The following is a 15,731-nucleotide window of genomic DNA, read 5'->3' on the forward strand; positions in this document are numbered from 1 at the left end:
AATAAGGCCCCTCATCAAAAGCTGTTGTGTCCCTTTGTTTTAAGTTTCGGAGATGATCGAAGCAAAGTTCAAAATGAGCTCGGGAATGTGCCTTGCCTGGATCCCATGCAAGCCATCATGGTTGGATTGGCCCAACATAGACAAATGTAAAGAAGTTAATTAATGTTAGACACAAAGAAAGTTTTAAGCATTACATGAATTGCCTTACTATTTAAAGTCAACTGTAATGTTATTAAGCCAATAAACAGAGTTGGCCAAATGTATCTGCATTGCAGTTCATGTCTGATTATGCATGCAATTTGTCATGACATTAGACATTAATTCTGAGATTGTTACTGCACTTTGCGGCAACAAAGTTAGCAGAATATCTGTGGCTCCATCGTTTATGTAATGACCTTCTAAAACTACCAGTATGCCCTTTTAAATACCATAGCACTCTTTTGACCAGGGGATTTCCCCCTAAAAAATAGTCATAATATAATTTACTCCGAGAGTATGTGTTTGTTTGTATGTGTGTGTGTGTGTGTGTGTGTGTGTGTGTGTGTGTGTGTGTGTGTGTGTGTGTGTGTGTGTGTGTGTGAGAAAAAGAGAGTGAGAGCGAGAGAGAGCGAGAGAAATCAGGTTGTGATGGTACTCTGTGGTTTAATTGGTCTCATCTCTTCAACTTTATGCATGCAACTCAGCATGGCAATAGATTGAAACGTCTTCCAAACAATGACAATAACATACCTTGTATCATCAAGGGAACCTCATATGAGTTTTAGAATTCTACACTAATCTAGAGTTGGATTCTACACAATTAATCACCTAAATTAAATTAAATTAATCACATAAAGTACTGTCAATTCGACATCTGGTCTGTTGCTTTTAGGCTTAAATTGCTTTTGATATCCTGTATCCAAAAGCCAGTTGTTCTGGAGAGTGCACTGTTTTATGACATATTTTAGGCCTACCCTGAAAGGGGGCGATTTTCTCCCTCATAAGTCAGGAATGGTTGCAAGGCTAAAGTTTATGTGTCTTAAATGGCTACATATTGCCTTCAGTCCGAATTTTAAGTAACTTGCACACTGGTCACGCATGGTTGCATAATATTTGCAAAAATGTCTCTGGGATGGTACAAACAAAATGCAAGGAGTAGTACTTTTGTAATCGGAGACTACTCCGCACATAACAAGCTTGGTTTGAAAAAATAACAATAGCATAATACAGATAAATGATTGGATTAAACACACGCTCCGTGATCACATCCACATCTTCTGACTGATCTTGTGGACTTTATTTCATCAACTCAAGCAAAGGGAAATCGGTGTAAGGGCTGCTTTTATTTTTTCGCGTTTGGTCATTTTTGCCTTGTAATACATATAAGCCTAGTCTATCGGAAGAAAATACAGGCTATTAGGGGGAAACAGGCTTTCTAATAAGGTGCCGGGGTAAATGGTAATTTTAATGAAACGCCAGGAGAAGCGACGTGGCATTATCTGTGTTTATCTCTTATTCGGAGTCCTCTTTAATCACAATTGCGCACGGATTCGAAAACGAATAATTTGGCATGCATGTCCGCGAATGCGCGTGTGTTCCTCTCTCCAACGTCGCCACGCCAGATAAAATTAAAAAAAAAAAGAGTTCAGGCTTAGTGGTGTCTTCATACAGGGCTAATCCCGTAGCCCCCTTGTTCGTGACTCCGCTCATCTCCTGAGGGTCCACAATAGGCGCCTCTGAGTGGTTTTGTCCGCAGACCTCATTGACTGTCATTTTTCCGTTGAAATGCACAGAGGGGGATTGTAACAAATTGCTGTATCCTATTCATATGTGGACATTCAGAGGCAAAATGGCCAGGCTGATGAATGCAATATTGCAAGTTCCTGGCAGAGCAGGATAAATTGCGTGGGGCCACTCTATAGCTTTCGGTATGAAATACCTGCCCATGATGGACATCTTATGAACAGTCAACAATAAATTGTTAAATTGATTTTTAGAGTGACTGATGCAATCTTACATAGGCTATCCAAATAGGCTATGATACAACAGGGATATTTGTGTCGCCGTGATTGGTCAGTGCATACCACTTGTTGAGGCTGTGTCTACAAATATGCTGGCAGAGTCCCATATAACTCATATAAATTACCAAAGCCTCTGGCTGTTCTGCATTGCTATATGGTGCTATGCTAATTCAAATATTTATGACCGTCAATGAATATATTAGGCCTACAAGATTTAATTAATAGATCAATAGAGCCAAAGTGGTCCCTGTGCGAGTGAGTGTATGAGTGTGCGTGTGTGTGTGCCTAAATCTCTTTTACATAAAAATCGAATTATTCATTAAGACATAAATTAGATTTTGACACAAACATGGATGCCCCCCTCGTCCCAGCCCCTTTCTCTCTCTTTCACGTCTTTTTTCTTTAAAACGATGAAATAGAGAGTAGGCATTGCAGCTGCTATTCAGATGAACGAGATAATTGCCAATGAAAAGTCACTGCGTGGCATTATGTTGTCTGCGGGATCATTGTTCCCCTTTCCCACCGCTGTTGAAGACTATATTGAAGACCCGAGTGTTTCTTTTCAGTTTTTGGTATTCACGATGTGTTGCCTGGTAACTAATAAAGGGGGGAAATCGCCCACTGTATTAGCCAAGATGGGCCGCAGGCCGGCCCCATGCACCACAATGCAACTTTTGTAAAAGGGCGTTGATACAAGTTAATGACGCTCATTTTACAAAGCCTTAATGGACTTCTCCACGCTTTAATATGGCATGGGATGGAACGCAAAGAAGGGAGAGATGCTTTGGCCTAGCACCTTTGCAAGTTGATGTTGTGTTGTTGTTCCACAGAGTGACAGAAAGCCATAGTCTCTCTCTCTCTCTTTCCCCCTCTTTCTCTCTCTGTCTCTTTGAAGAAACCACAATTTAATTCTACTCTCACAAAGTCCTTGCCGACTTTGTGGTCCGACAACAATGATGGATAGTGAACAATTTGATCCACATTTATTGAATGGGCGCGATTTCAACTGCCCAATAAAAACAATATAATTAGACTGAGTCAATGGAGCACTTTCTAAACCTTGGTCAAACTTAGACATACCAAAGGAAGTGCGAACGTAGGCCTATACACTGAACGTCAGACAATGCCTACATTTTCATGATTTCCTTGTAAGCCTAAGAAGGCTCGCATTTTCACAGTCTACACTTCTGCAACGTTCCCGTTTGTTGCACTTGCTTTTTAACCGAAGCGGACAAAGCAGCGGCCCTGTCCCCCCGAGCAGAATAAAAGGAATCAGAGGATTTTCCCTTAAATGGACTAATTTTCCCCTTGAATTATGAAAGTAATGGCTAGGTAACAGCCTGTGCTCTGTACCCGACGCCTTAATTCCTTCTAAACCCTTCCACGTGGCTCGACTAGTCCTGGCAATTAGGGCTCATTATAGGCTCATAAAGGTTCTCATTTGTGGGATTACTTAATAGACAATGAAATTTTATCGCTCAGAATTATGGAAAAAAAATAATATTGAGGCTGGGACGGTGTGATGTGGGCGCGCGCCACATATCATTCCGCCTGGTTTGTTGGTATGAGCTCTCTCTCTCTCTCTCTTTCTCTCTCTCTCTCTCTCTCTCTCTCTCCTTCTGTCTTCTGGTTTGAAATCATTCTGCGTACCATAACAACCTTGCGCGCCTCCCGTGTCATACGCCTTTATTACAGCAATTACAGGCAGCGTGACAGACGCGTTTGTTTTTGCACCTATTTAGCTTGGTTTAAAGTCATATTCCATCGCTTTTAATAATAAAAACAGTCTCGGATAATGATTAAATTAAACTTGTGGCAGGTTAAGCACCCACCAGGGGTGTCCAAAGGTCAAATGAGAAAACACTGATATCAAAATATCATAAGCTCTTTGTCTTCACATCAGTTTCAAACATCAGTGATGAAAATAAAATTTATCTATGGATATGGTGTATGGATATTGACATGCCATTAATCTCGTGGGTCGTTCAGCTAATAGAGCAGCTAAGGCTAAAGGCCGAGGTTTTGGCCCATGGTGTTGATACATAGACGTTGAGTCATTATTTGTGCTTTTGGTATAGGTTTCAAAACAAAATGGCCTATAAATATTCGAGAGTGAAGAATGTACCCTCACATCTCGCCAGAGACGCGTTCCCCTCTCCTCCTGTTCTGTCTGGATGTAAGAGGCGTTACTTCACAGATGAAAGTGGAAGCCAGCCCCGCTGCCCCGGTTGGAGATCAAACTCGCTAATTATTGTCACAAGATGAGGGATTAACGCATTTCTGAAATAGCTGCCTGTTTACCCGGCAGAAACCTCTACAATAAACACTTTCTAATTGAATCCTAATCGCTATCAAATAGCCAGTACCCAGACTCGACAGCAATTCATAAATCTTTAATTGGCAGACCTGGAATCTTGACCAAACGGATTGGGGGGGCTTCAAATCGCATTTTCATAGATATCTTGAAAATACCTCGTACAAATAAAAGTGGAATTGAAACAATAAGCTACACAGTAGGCCATTTGTCATGGCACCTATGTGATCAATAAAGAACTGTCTGATCACATTAACTAACTGGATGCACAGTCAATGTGGTAGTGGAACAAATAAAAAGGCTATAGTTACTATTGTTAAGCATGGACCCTAACTGCACAGTTTAAGTAGGCTATAACCACGGAGAGATTATTGCACTCTTTGGAAACAAACACGACTTGTGGAATGTTAAAACATGCTATTGCCTTTAGTCAAAGTCTAGTTCACAATTATGACATAAAACATGATGTTTCTGGACGTATAGAAACTTCTATTGAATTTATTATCAATAAACAGTTTAGTACGCTCAGATGAGGTAAAAGAGAGGAGATATCAAAATTATCACATCAGTCCTCCTGGAAATGTTAGACAGAACCAGTGCAAAACAAACAGCAGCCTATTATATTCCTCTCACGCATATTCTTCTCAATGTTTCATCACCTTGATCTAAAGTATACTTTGTGAAAAGCATCAAGTGTGCAGCATATATGCAGCAAGCCAGCAGCGTCGTGGCAGGTGCAAGCAGTGGACTGACACGCACGCCTAATTCTGGATTTAATAGAGTTTTCATGACACGCATCCATTAATAATTCCGTTGTACAACTTGTTTTGTTGGGGAAAAGGGCAACTAGGGCTCTATCTCGAGTAAATGAGCAAGTTTTGATTGGTAGCTCTCGGGGGCATCACGTGGCTCGGGTCACCGCCAGTACTAAAGCCCCCGTAGTCTGGTGCGCACGTGGGTGACGTTTTGGGCTGGGCCTCTCCTGGGTCTCTTTTGTTGGACCATCAAACTTAAGCACCTTGCAATCTCCCAAGGGCTCCAGAGTTGATCAAGGCTTAAGACCAAGCACAGCGCATCCCGGACATAACCCAGACAGACAGCTTCCAACCGCAACCGGCAACCAACAGCCATGTCGCGATCCTTCTATGTGGACTCTTTGATCATAAAGGACACTGTGCGACCCGCACCTTTGAGCGAACATGTAGGACAGGACTTCCTCATTCCCATCAGTGTCCACTCTCCGGGTATGATGGGCGTAACGGCACCAATGTGCCCGTCTCGGAAGAGCGGCACATTTTGCGTCTGTCCACTGTGCGTCACCTCGCACATCCACTCATCCCGGGGAGGCATCCCACTGCTGAAGGGCCAGTTCTCCGGAGGGGAAGCTCAGTACTGCCAGAGGGTCGCACACCATCAGAGTCCGGCACTGGCCCACCCAGGACACGCACCTGTCTGCACGCCCACCACGTACAGCGTCACCGACCCCCGGAGGTACCACTGCCTCTCACTAGGTAAGCACATCTCCATCTGTTCTGGTTTCCAGGAGAAAATAATGTTTTGCCTGCTTGTTAATCACGTTTAACAACAAGAAACACAGTAGACATGACAAGCTATAGACTTGATGTTTTGCGAGAAAAATATAATCAGTTTTCGATGTTTCGGATACCTTGGATGATGGTTTAATATCCGTGCGTAAAATGCGGATCTTCACATTCCAAGAGATTTTAAAAAATAATCCTCAAAACCACTTAGCTAATCCTATGTGTATTTTAAACATTGTGACATTTGTCCTTCACAGGCGCGTCTGAAAATACACATATCCAGAATGGCAAGAGGATGCGCACCGCATTCACCAGCACACAACTTCTGGAACTAGAGAGGGAGTTCTCTTCCAACATGTACCTTTCACGGCTGCGGCGGATCGAAATCGCGACATACTTGAACCTTTCCGAGAAACAGGTGAAGATCTGGTTTCAGAACCGCCGTGTAAAGCACAAAAAAGAGGGCAAAGGCACGCAGAGGAGCTTGCACGCCGGATGTAAGTGCACGGGCGGCCACGCGCACTACCCGAGGTCAGAGGACGAGGAGTCGTTATCGCCAGCGTCAGCAACAGAAGAGAAGGAGATCTCACCCATCTGAGGGTGAAGGAAGGACACGACAGACGCTGTCATTAGCACTTACTGTGGGTCCGCCAGATCCTCTATATGAACGGACACTATTTTTGCCTCAAACGTTTTTGCAGAACGTTATTGATTGGGTCGTTTGTACTTGCAGTCGAGTGACATACTTTGTTACATTCCCTAAGGTTGTCATTGTTTTAGGCCCATCAGAAAAACTGTGAAAACGTGTTTATTTGAAATATATTATTGTGATGAAGCAAGCTGGACCAATAATACTCAAATATTGTTTACACCCCATGTAGAGATAACCCACTGTGTATCCTACTTGATGTTCCAACAGAAGATAAACAGTACACCATTCTGTAAATGCATAGAACAGTGATCCACACTGGGCTGTAGATATCTGAACTACTGTGAGTATTTCGGTTGAAGTTTGATGTGTTATGTAAAATGTGTATATTTGTATTTATTTAAATAAAATGCGTCAAAACTGTCAAACCTGCTTCCAAGTTACGCTTTCACGGGGTGATCCTCATGGTCCCGCAGAAATTCTGTTTTCCGCCATTTAAAACTCTTTAGATAAAGTTTTGAAGATCGAGCAAAATCTCATATTTAGAATGCTACTTATATTTTCTAATATTTTAGTTTTATTTACAGAATTACATTTCTTGCTTTATTTTACCGAGCTCATTTTAATACAAGTAGCTTATATTTTAAACTCAGGCTAGTTGAACAGAATTTAAGATTTGCAATTCAAGAGTTTTCCATCCCATAAAGTTTATTAATTTGGGGAATTTAATTTTCTCCGTGACTTTAACATGATTATTTTACCTAACTAGGGTAACAGATAATTACATGAGTAAGAGCGAGGAGATAAATTACTTCTTGACTATTTACATCTGTTTTCAAGTGGAGGTTGGCAGTACCCATGGCACCGAGCAGTGAGAGCGCAGAACTGGTCTGCACCATCATTGTATCCACTTGTGTGGAGGTGACAGCTTGATAAAGGATTCAGTAGCCAGGGGAGGACGTAGCCTCGTTAATGAACTCTGCTACTAGTTTAAAACGTTAACACTCGCTTTCTCTCTCTCTCCCTCTCTCTCTCCCTCACCCTGTTTCTCTCTAGCAAGATCTTGCTTGTATTGCGCGTTGTTCTCCATTCAAGATGAGAAGGGATTACTAAATCAACAACTTCATACACTGAAGCTGCTTTACAAACTGCCTTTGCACAGTTTTCTATTTGTAATTGCCTGTAGTAGATTGGAGACCATACATAATTTCACTTCACATTTCAGATCTTTATGAGAGTTTCTTTGAGCGCATTAACATCCCGTAATATATATTAGTGTTTAAGTAAAACTACGTTGTGGTTTATTACTTAAATTACTATTTGGTTGTGATGTACCACTTCTGAGTTAATGGGGGCTAAGTAAAGCTGTGTAAAAATACAATACACCCTCAAATAACTATTATTCATGTGTATGTGTGCTCATATACATATTCCCTATTGAATATTAGACTTTATCTGCTGTTATTGGTTTAACTGCTTCTGAATTATCTTATTGCTGTTTTATGACATTGTTTTTAAGGAGCTGTGGTGAGAGCCTGGTAATAAATCATTTAGTGATTACGCAAAGGTAGCCGAGTTTGGAATTTAGAAGTAGTTTATGAGGTGTTATAGAAATGTTATAATCCCGCATTTAATCTCACAAAAAAGCTCCCAAAAGCTTCAGTGTATGCAGGCCTCTAAGACAGTATTTTATGAAGAGATCTTTGTGCTCTATGTTACGTTAACCCAAAAGGAGTTTAATTGCAGTTTCTGTCCCACAAGGACTGATTATGTTGCAATTCCTTCAAAACCACAGAAAAAGGCTATATAGAGTTGGGCAAAGGCTGTGACAGGTTAGATTGTCCTGCCTGAGACACGCATTTAGCTGGCGGACCCCCGACGGCTGCAGCCTTCCAGGCCTTTCAGTAAGCCGCTCCAGGGTTCCTCGGTGCGTCACAGACCAATTTAGTCACTGTTTCATTAAGCCCTATTTGAACCTTTCAACTTCTGCTAAATTGAAGGGGCAAGCTGAAAATGAAGGGATTACATAGGAGGGGCGATAGGAAATTAGCAAACGGTTAATTTAACTCGTTTTCCATCCGAGTTTGGGATACATTCCTAATTGAGAAGGGAAGCAGGTGAAGTTTTGGTCCCACGCAGGCCCATTCAGCGTCACAATAAACGAAGCCTATTCACTTTCCGCTGGCGATCATATATTATCGAGGGAAAGCCACCTAATGAATATATATTGAATTTCTTATTAATCGAATTAGAACCCACCCCTCGCAGGTGTGAGAGTGAATGGCCGTCGCTGACAATGGAGTTTACAGCATTTTTGGGAATGCCTTTTTAAATCAACATGCTGGCCTGACCTCAAACTGTCACATCTATAGGGACTGTTTGGGTGATCTTGTTTGGTTAGACAGCAGACTCATGTGAACGCCAACCAACGGCCAAAACCTTAATTAATTAACTAAAATTTATTTTGAAATAACGTGACAGCTAGGCCTATGTTGGAAGGCTATTTGAAGTTCAGTCTTTCTCTTTATCGAAGAAGGGGGTATTGAAACAACAGTATATGCACAAAAATGGGTTGGTGTGTATGACATGTGCACTTTAGGTATTGGTATTATTAATTAAAGGGGAATAGTCGAACAACATCATATGCACAAAACATCTGTTTACACTATTGTCTATATGATATGGAATATCCAATGTTTTGAAAATGACGAGTACCATCACTTGGCCTATTAAGCTTCATGTGTCCATTAATGCCCCAACTCAGCCACTCACCAGCCCACCAAAACACACACACACACACACACACACACACACACACACACACACACACACCAGCACCTCTTAAACCCCTTTTCATGTAATTTACGATTTTAAACACCCTCTCAACTCGTCGTTAAATGTGACCATGCATGGCTTTTCCAGCACTTTTTGTGCAAGGAAAATGTGGGATAACTAGACATGGCCCTCTCGAACAACGTTTGAAGAGTAACCGACTCTAACGACTAGATATTGAACAGGTACAATCTAGACCGAATCACTTCTCCAAAGACAGCGCCCCATTCAAATCAAACAATTACGCGCAAGAAAGGACAATTAATAAGAGTTCCTTTCAAACCCGTGCAGCTGCCGAGTCGCTGAGAGGAGAGGGAGGAAACTTCGGGATGAATGCCCCCTGGAACCCGTTTTGTCTTTGGTGGTGAAGACCTCCACTTATTTAGTGCGTGAATCTGCAAGTACAATGTTGAACTGGGCGCTTAATGTGACACCCCTCTCATCCGGACCGGAGAGCTTTTTAGAGCGGATGAATCCTTTCGGAATGCATGGTAAAGCCAGTGAGCCAAACTGAACTAAGCTCAACCAGAGTTGGCCAAACTGAAATTCAGGACACGTGTCCCATCAAAGCTGTCTTTGGTGACTTAATTTAGTGGGAACTTGGTCACCAAACAATATGTCCAGCGCGCTTTTGTCACGCTCTTCAGAATGGGCCCATTCTAAAACTTGTCAGCCACTTTATAAAGGCATCCTTTTGTTGCGCACAGAGCGTGCCTCCTATATCATCAAGCAGGTTTTCATGATGCAACTAAATTAATATGTATAGCTTTTCTAAAAAGCAGAACCTGAATAGAACAATATACTGTCAAATAACGCTGCACTGAATTATAAGGATTATTTTATAATTCTATTGTCATGAATATCTATATTAGACACAATCATTTTGGCAATTAAACACGGAGGTTCTTTTATTAACGCAGTTCAGTTACACGCTTTGATATAACTCCTGTCATTATGTTAGAAATAAGTGTGTGTGTGGGGGGACCTCGTAAAACTACTGCCTGAAGAAGGCAATGAGTAGCCTTGTGGGTTATATTATGAATAAACTAGATATGAAAAACCAACATAGAAAAAAGAAAGAAAGAAAGAAAGAAAAAGAAAGAAAGAAAGTCAAATTGTTCAGTTAGGTTACCATCAGATAATCTTTTAACAACCGATCAATACTTGAAGGGCACTGATAGGATCTCATTACCTGCCGGTTTGCATGACAGCTCTGTATACATACACCGGTAATTAATCATACGCCGCTTTAGTTGACAGGTTTGATAACAACAAGCGACTGAAGTACACTTAACACTCCCAAAGAAAAAGTGTCGAAAAGACATGTACAAAAACGAGAAAGACGTGCACTTCGCGCATACTCCGCTCATATTAAGCCAATAGCAAACGATGACTTATTGAAATTGGACATGACGACTGTAGTCCTTACCAAATATGAAATATGTTTGACATGCAAAGATCATAAATAATTAGCCTATTCTATGTGTGCTGTGCCGACCACGTGACTGCCTTCAGGTGAACCACAGGCGGGCAGGTGCTATCAAGTTTGTGCTAGGGTGTTGAGCACACAGTTCAGCCACTTGTATGGACGAAGTCAGGGGCTACATGAATTTACAGCATGGATACCCTGGATATTTATTATGGCGATAACTTTTCGTCACAGACACCGGAGGAGTACCCACATAATCCACCTGCTTGTCGCTTTTCCCGTAGCAGTGAGCAGGTGCCTTTGCCCTTGCCCACATATGCCCCGTTCGAGGACAGAGGGAAAGGAGACTTGGTACCCTACGACCTGCCACCTTGCCAGCACGGCATTTCCGAGCAAACACACGGGTACCTGGCAGAGAAGGAGCGAGTTGAGGATAACTACCAGCAGATCCCCCGGCGAGATCAACCTACTGAACCCGGTGGACAGTTCGCTTACCCATGGATGAGGAGCTCCAGATCCCATCCACATCATTCACCTTTACAGGGTGAGTTGGCAGTCTGATATTGATTATTCAGTTTGGTGCAATTTTAAATATATCTGCTTAGAGAGAATGTATAGGAGATACTCTACAGACCTACAAAGGCCTTGGGCCAAATTTGTGAATGCGAATTAAATTAACAGTGATTTTGGGGAGAAACAGAACGTATAATTCCCAGTGTTTTTTTTAATATTATTATTAATATTTCATCAAAAACGTCTAGATCTATAAGTGTTAAGATTGTGGCTAAGAAGAGGTGTTTTCCAGGAGGTTACTCCGATGACCCCGACGAACACAAGCGAAGTAGAACAGCCTACAGTCGTGCTCAGCTTTTGGAACTGGAGAAGGAGTTCCTTTTCAATAAATACATCTCGCGACCCCGCAGGTACGAACTGGCTACCACACTAAACCTCACTGAGCGGCACATCAAAATTTGGTTCCAGAACCGTCGGATGAAATGGAAAAAAGAGGAGACAAAGAAACGAGACCCGGAAACCAGGGCCCCGGACCAGAAGCAAGAACAAACTGCATCTACTAGTTAAGTTTTGTGCCACGTTTGGACATTTTTTTCTTACAAACACTGGAGTATTGGACAATGACGGCGCATTTTATATAATTTGAATTACACTAGATTACAGGCCTAGGGTGGAAAGAATGATATGTTTACAAGGTTACATATTGTGGCTGTATTGATACGAGGACAAGGTACTGTTTCATTGAATTGGCGTGGGTGAGATCCAAAAGCACTCTCAACTCTCATTCATGTTCGTGAATGATGTAGGCCTAAGGGCCCTTATCAAATTAAAAATATTAAACATTTTTGAAATGGTTATTTACAGAAACATTTTCCTCATGGCTTGCAGGGCCCACCCATTCAATCTATACTAGTCTTAGAACTTTGGTTGACTATTAGGCCAGAGTGCAGGTTTATTTTCGTGTTATTCTTAATAATAGTTGCCAACCATTTTGATATCCAATACCTGTGGTAGGCCTATCTGCATTATTGGCCTTCACGTTACTGGTTTCAACTGGTTGAAAATTGTAAAATGAAAGCAACCAAAGGCTAGGCTACTATTAGGTTTCCACCAACATATATATATATATATATATATATATATATATATATATATATATATATATATATATATATATATATATATTATTATTATTAACATATAACATACATATATATAAGGTATGCTACAGAAGGGCAGCCTTAGCCTATTCGTTACACAGTATGTGTTGAAAACAACACAACTTGCGTTGTTTGTAACACTCTGTTTCCAACACATCCGTTTTAAGAGTGTAGACCATGCTAGAGCTGCATCGCTGATCCAGTACCTAATGGAGAAAGTTCACACATGAGGGATAACAATTTGAACGGGAGCTAAGAAGGACAGTCAAAAAGGCATAATGTTGAAAAAGTCCACGTGTTCATTCATTCGCACGCATAGGCTACCACACAATGATTTGAGGTATGACGAGGTCTCTGTAAAACTGTTTATTCAGTGGGTGTAGGTGAGGCGCTTGGACAACAGAGAAACAACCGAGATTCATTTCTATTCATTTAACAAAGAATTTCGCCTTCGGTAGCCTAGGCCATAGCCTAGGGATCAGTTTGCAAAGATATTGTGAGATAGCCTAAGTGTGGGAGACAAAACATTAAAGATACCAGCCATAACCCATTGGGGCATAGGCCTACCTGCCTACCACGCTTTGAATATGAAAACGGAGAGAAAACACATGGCAGGTATCCAACACCGGTCTGACTTTTGCCCCCTACTAGGATTTGTGCAAACAATGAAACCACCCTCCTCACCTACAGTAAGTTGTGCAAATCCTTGTCGCATGGCAACACATACACAGGAAATCAACACAGCCATACCGAGGTGTTCTTTTGGTTTGACATGGCTAAATTCAACAAATAGCCCACGAGGTAGCACACGTTGTATGATAACAAAACGGCCACTAGGCCTACATGGTAAATCTGGAACGTTCCCAGGTTTTGGAAGCATAGGGTCGCCAGAGGCTCAAGACAAGCGGCTGCAAGTCATATCGAACCACTCTGGCAGAAATGCATGCTCAACTCACCTGAACTTGGCTATAATTAGGTCAAGATCTAACTTGTCAGATAAGGGTATAAATAGCATGACGACATAGGTGGGACGCTGGTGCTAGGCTACGATTTTATAGTGAAGCCCAGAAGCAGCAACCCACCACGCAAGCATGTCAGATGAGGTTGGTGCTTTGCCAGTTTGTCAGGGGAGATGAAGTCGTCATTTCAGAACGCTGGACAGCACTCAAGAGAGGGCGGGGGCCGCGCCATGACCTGACCACTGGGTTACATCGCCATGTCATTTAGCTCGCAGACAAGCAGCCCGTTACCACATAGCCAGTTTTGGTAGGCATTAGGCCAGGGGTAGGCAAACTGCGGCCCACGCACGAAGGACTTTCATCCGGCCCGGCGAGCATTTAATTTGGTTATCAGGCTGCTCGCTATTTTTTTCCTGTGAAAGAGACGACATTGGTTAGCTTTACCGCAAACTGCTTTTCACTCTTTTGTGACGTTTACAATGTCAAAACATCATGTTAAATAGAGATGATAGGCCTACTCTTAGTTATCTCCTTTGCAGCAGAACTAACTTGAACATTATGCTACTAGCCTACTGTGCGGCCCGACGTCCAATTTTCAAAACCCATTGTGGCCCTTGAGCCAAAATGTTTGCCCACCCCTGCATTAGGCAAACTAAGCTACATGTATGCTGATTCTGAGTTACTTTCTCACATTTTGTTTTAGCAAGTAGAATGAATGATGGAAGTAATGCATCACATTAATCATTTTATTCAAAATGGTTAAATGCTTAAATCCTATTCAGTATTTTGGGTATTGTTTGAAGCCAAGATGCCCACTGAAAAGAGGCGGATTCAGGAGAGGGAGAGACAATTCAGGGAGGCAGCAAAGGGCAGCACATCACTGCAGGGTTGGCTGTGAAAAAGTCAACCAGCAGGTGAGACAGAAACTTTCTGTGATAAAGATGACATGACACTGTGTAAGCGAATTGATTAATTAATCAGACTCATATTTTAGCCTACTAATGGCAATGTTTCATAATTGCATTACATTTAAGATGAGGAGCAGTCACAAGCCTCCAGAACATGTGAGGAAAATGTGGACCAGGAGGAGGCACATAGGGCAGGGCAGGTAGGCCTAAGTGATGATCACCAAATATGAGATGAGAGGACCATGCTAGAATAAAGAGCTGCATGCTAAATAATTATAATCTAAAAAAACACAGGTTATCATTTCAAAGTTCTTGCCTGAGCAGAACATAAATACCACTAGTGGGCATTAAAATAATAATGATAATGGCAATAACAATAATATGTAATTGGTCAGATGATGAGCCCACATTTGGAGAAACCTGTCAGTGACTTAATAGGATATTGATAGGGATATTGATGTTGGTGATTTTCATGACTCAAGTCATGTTTTTCTGTGTTATTAGTTAAGGTGATTGAGTGCTGTATTTCAGTGTTTTACTTATATATATATATATATATATATCTTTTTTTTTTTTTTTTTTTTTTAATAAAGACCCTGTTATTCTCAGTCCTTCATATAGCCCGTGAGTTTTTTTTTGTTTTTTTTTTGGGGGGGTGCACTTTTTTCAGGTCAGAGCAACTGCCCCTCAAAATTCCTGTGCACGTCCCTGCTAATAAGCCTGTTTCATTTACCCGTCAAAGCGGTGTTTTGTTGCCTACCCTGTGCATGAGCTATAAGTAACAACACACGTTTAGAGGTATGGAGAGTGGAGCAAGTTGGTCAAAGGTTGTCATGTATGACACTTTTACAAAACGTAGTAATGTTTATATTTTGTATGTGATATCACTCTGTAAGCAATCGCGTTCTTCCACAAAATGCCATGGAATAACATGGCATTGCATAACATGATTAACTTCAAGGTGTAAAGCATGAGGTGAGGTTGGTATGAATGTGAAAAAGGTTTTGGTTATACAGAAAAGATTCAGTAAGTTATGGAGTTGCATTAAACCATGGGCTAATACTGTGTGTTGCACAGCAAATAAATGGTGGGAGATCCCGCAGGGTGATTTTGTTTCAAATTTGTATAATACAGACTGCTCATTTGTTTCCCCACTAAAAACACAAAAGTCCAATAAATGTTCAATGTTCTACTTCTACTGCAAGTGTTTATATTTGTTTTACTGCACGTAAAGGACCTAAAAGAAAGAAAGAAAGAAACTAAGACACAAACAAACAAAGACAGAAGGAGAGAAAGCTGTGCATTCTCACTATCTACATGTAATGCATTTGCATGTATGCCACGTTTCAACACCCTAACTCACAAGGGCATACGCCACCATGTGGAAGTATATTTTCCTGCAACACACTTTGGCACGTTGGCTGAC

General features: G+C 41.5%; 2 protein-coding genes across 2 annotated transcripts; both read left to right on the forward strand.

The window, feature by feature from the left end:
- Positions 1 to 5,326: 5,326 nt before the first annotated feature.
- gsx2 (GS homeobox 2) lies at positions 5,327 to 6,932 on the forward strand. Its single transcript, XM_048253082.1, has 2 exons — positions 5,327 to 5,825; positions 6,113 to 6,932. The coding sequence occupies exons 1-2, from the start codon at positions 5,444 to 5,446 to the stop codon at positions 6,451 to 6,453; spliced, it is 723 nt and encodes a 240-aa protein (XP_048109039.1). The 5' UTR covers positions 5,327 to 5,443; the 3' UTR covers positions 6,454 to 6,932.
- A 4,022-nt stretch (positions 6,933 to 10,954) lies between these two features.
- LOC125300282 (pancreas/duodenum homeobox protein 1-like) lies at positions 10,955 to 11,845 on the forward strand. Its single transcript, XM_048252057.1, has 2 exons — positions 10,955 to 11,309; positions 11,571 to 11,845. The coding sequence occupies exons 1-2, from the start codon at positions 10,955 to 10,957 to the stop codon at positions 11,843 to 11,845; spliced, it is 630 nt and encodes a 209-aa protein (XP_048108014.1).
- The last annotated feature ends 3,886 nt before the right edge of the window (positions 11,846 to 15,731 follow it).

Source organism: Alosa alosa, chromosome 9 (assembly GCF_017589495.1).
Source record: "Alosa alosa isolate M-15738 ecotype Scorff River chromosome 9, AALO_Geno_1.1, whole genome shotgun sequence".
Taxonomy (NCBI): Eukaryota; Metazoa; Chordata; class Actinopteri; order Clupeiformes; family Clupeidae; genus Alosa; species Alosa alosa.

Coding starts and splice junctions, on each gene's coding strand:
- LOC125300282 (XM_048252057.1), top strand. CDS start 10,955: ATGGATACCCTGGATATTTATTATGGCGATAACTTTTCGTCACAGACA. Junction 11,310..11,570: donor ACATCATTCACCTTTACAGG/GTGAGTTGGCAG, acceptor GGTGTTTTCCAG/GAGGTTACTCCGATGACCCC.
- gsx2 (XM_048253082.1), top strand. CDS start 5,444: ATGTCGCGATCCTTCTATGTGGACTCTTTGATCATAAAGGACACTGTG. Junction 5,826..6,112: donor GTACCACTGCCTCTCACTAG/GTAAGCACATCT, acceptor TGTCCTTCACAG/GCGCGTCTGAAAATACACAT.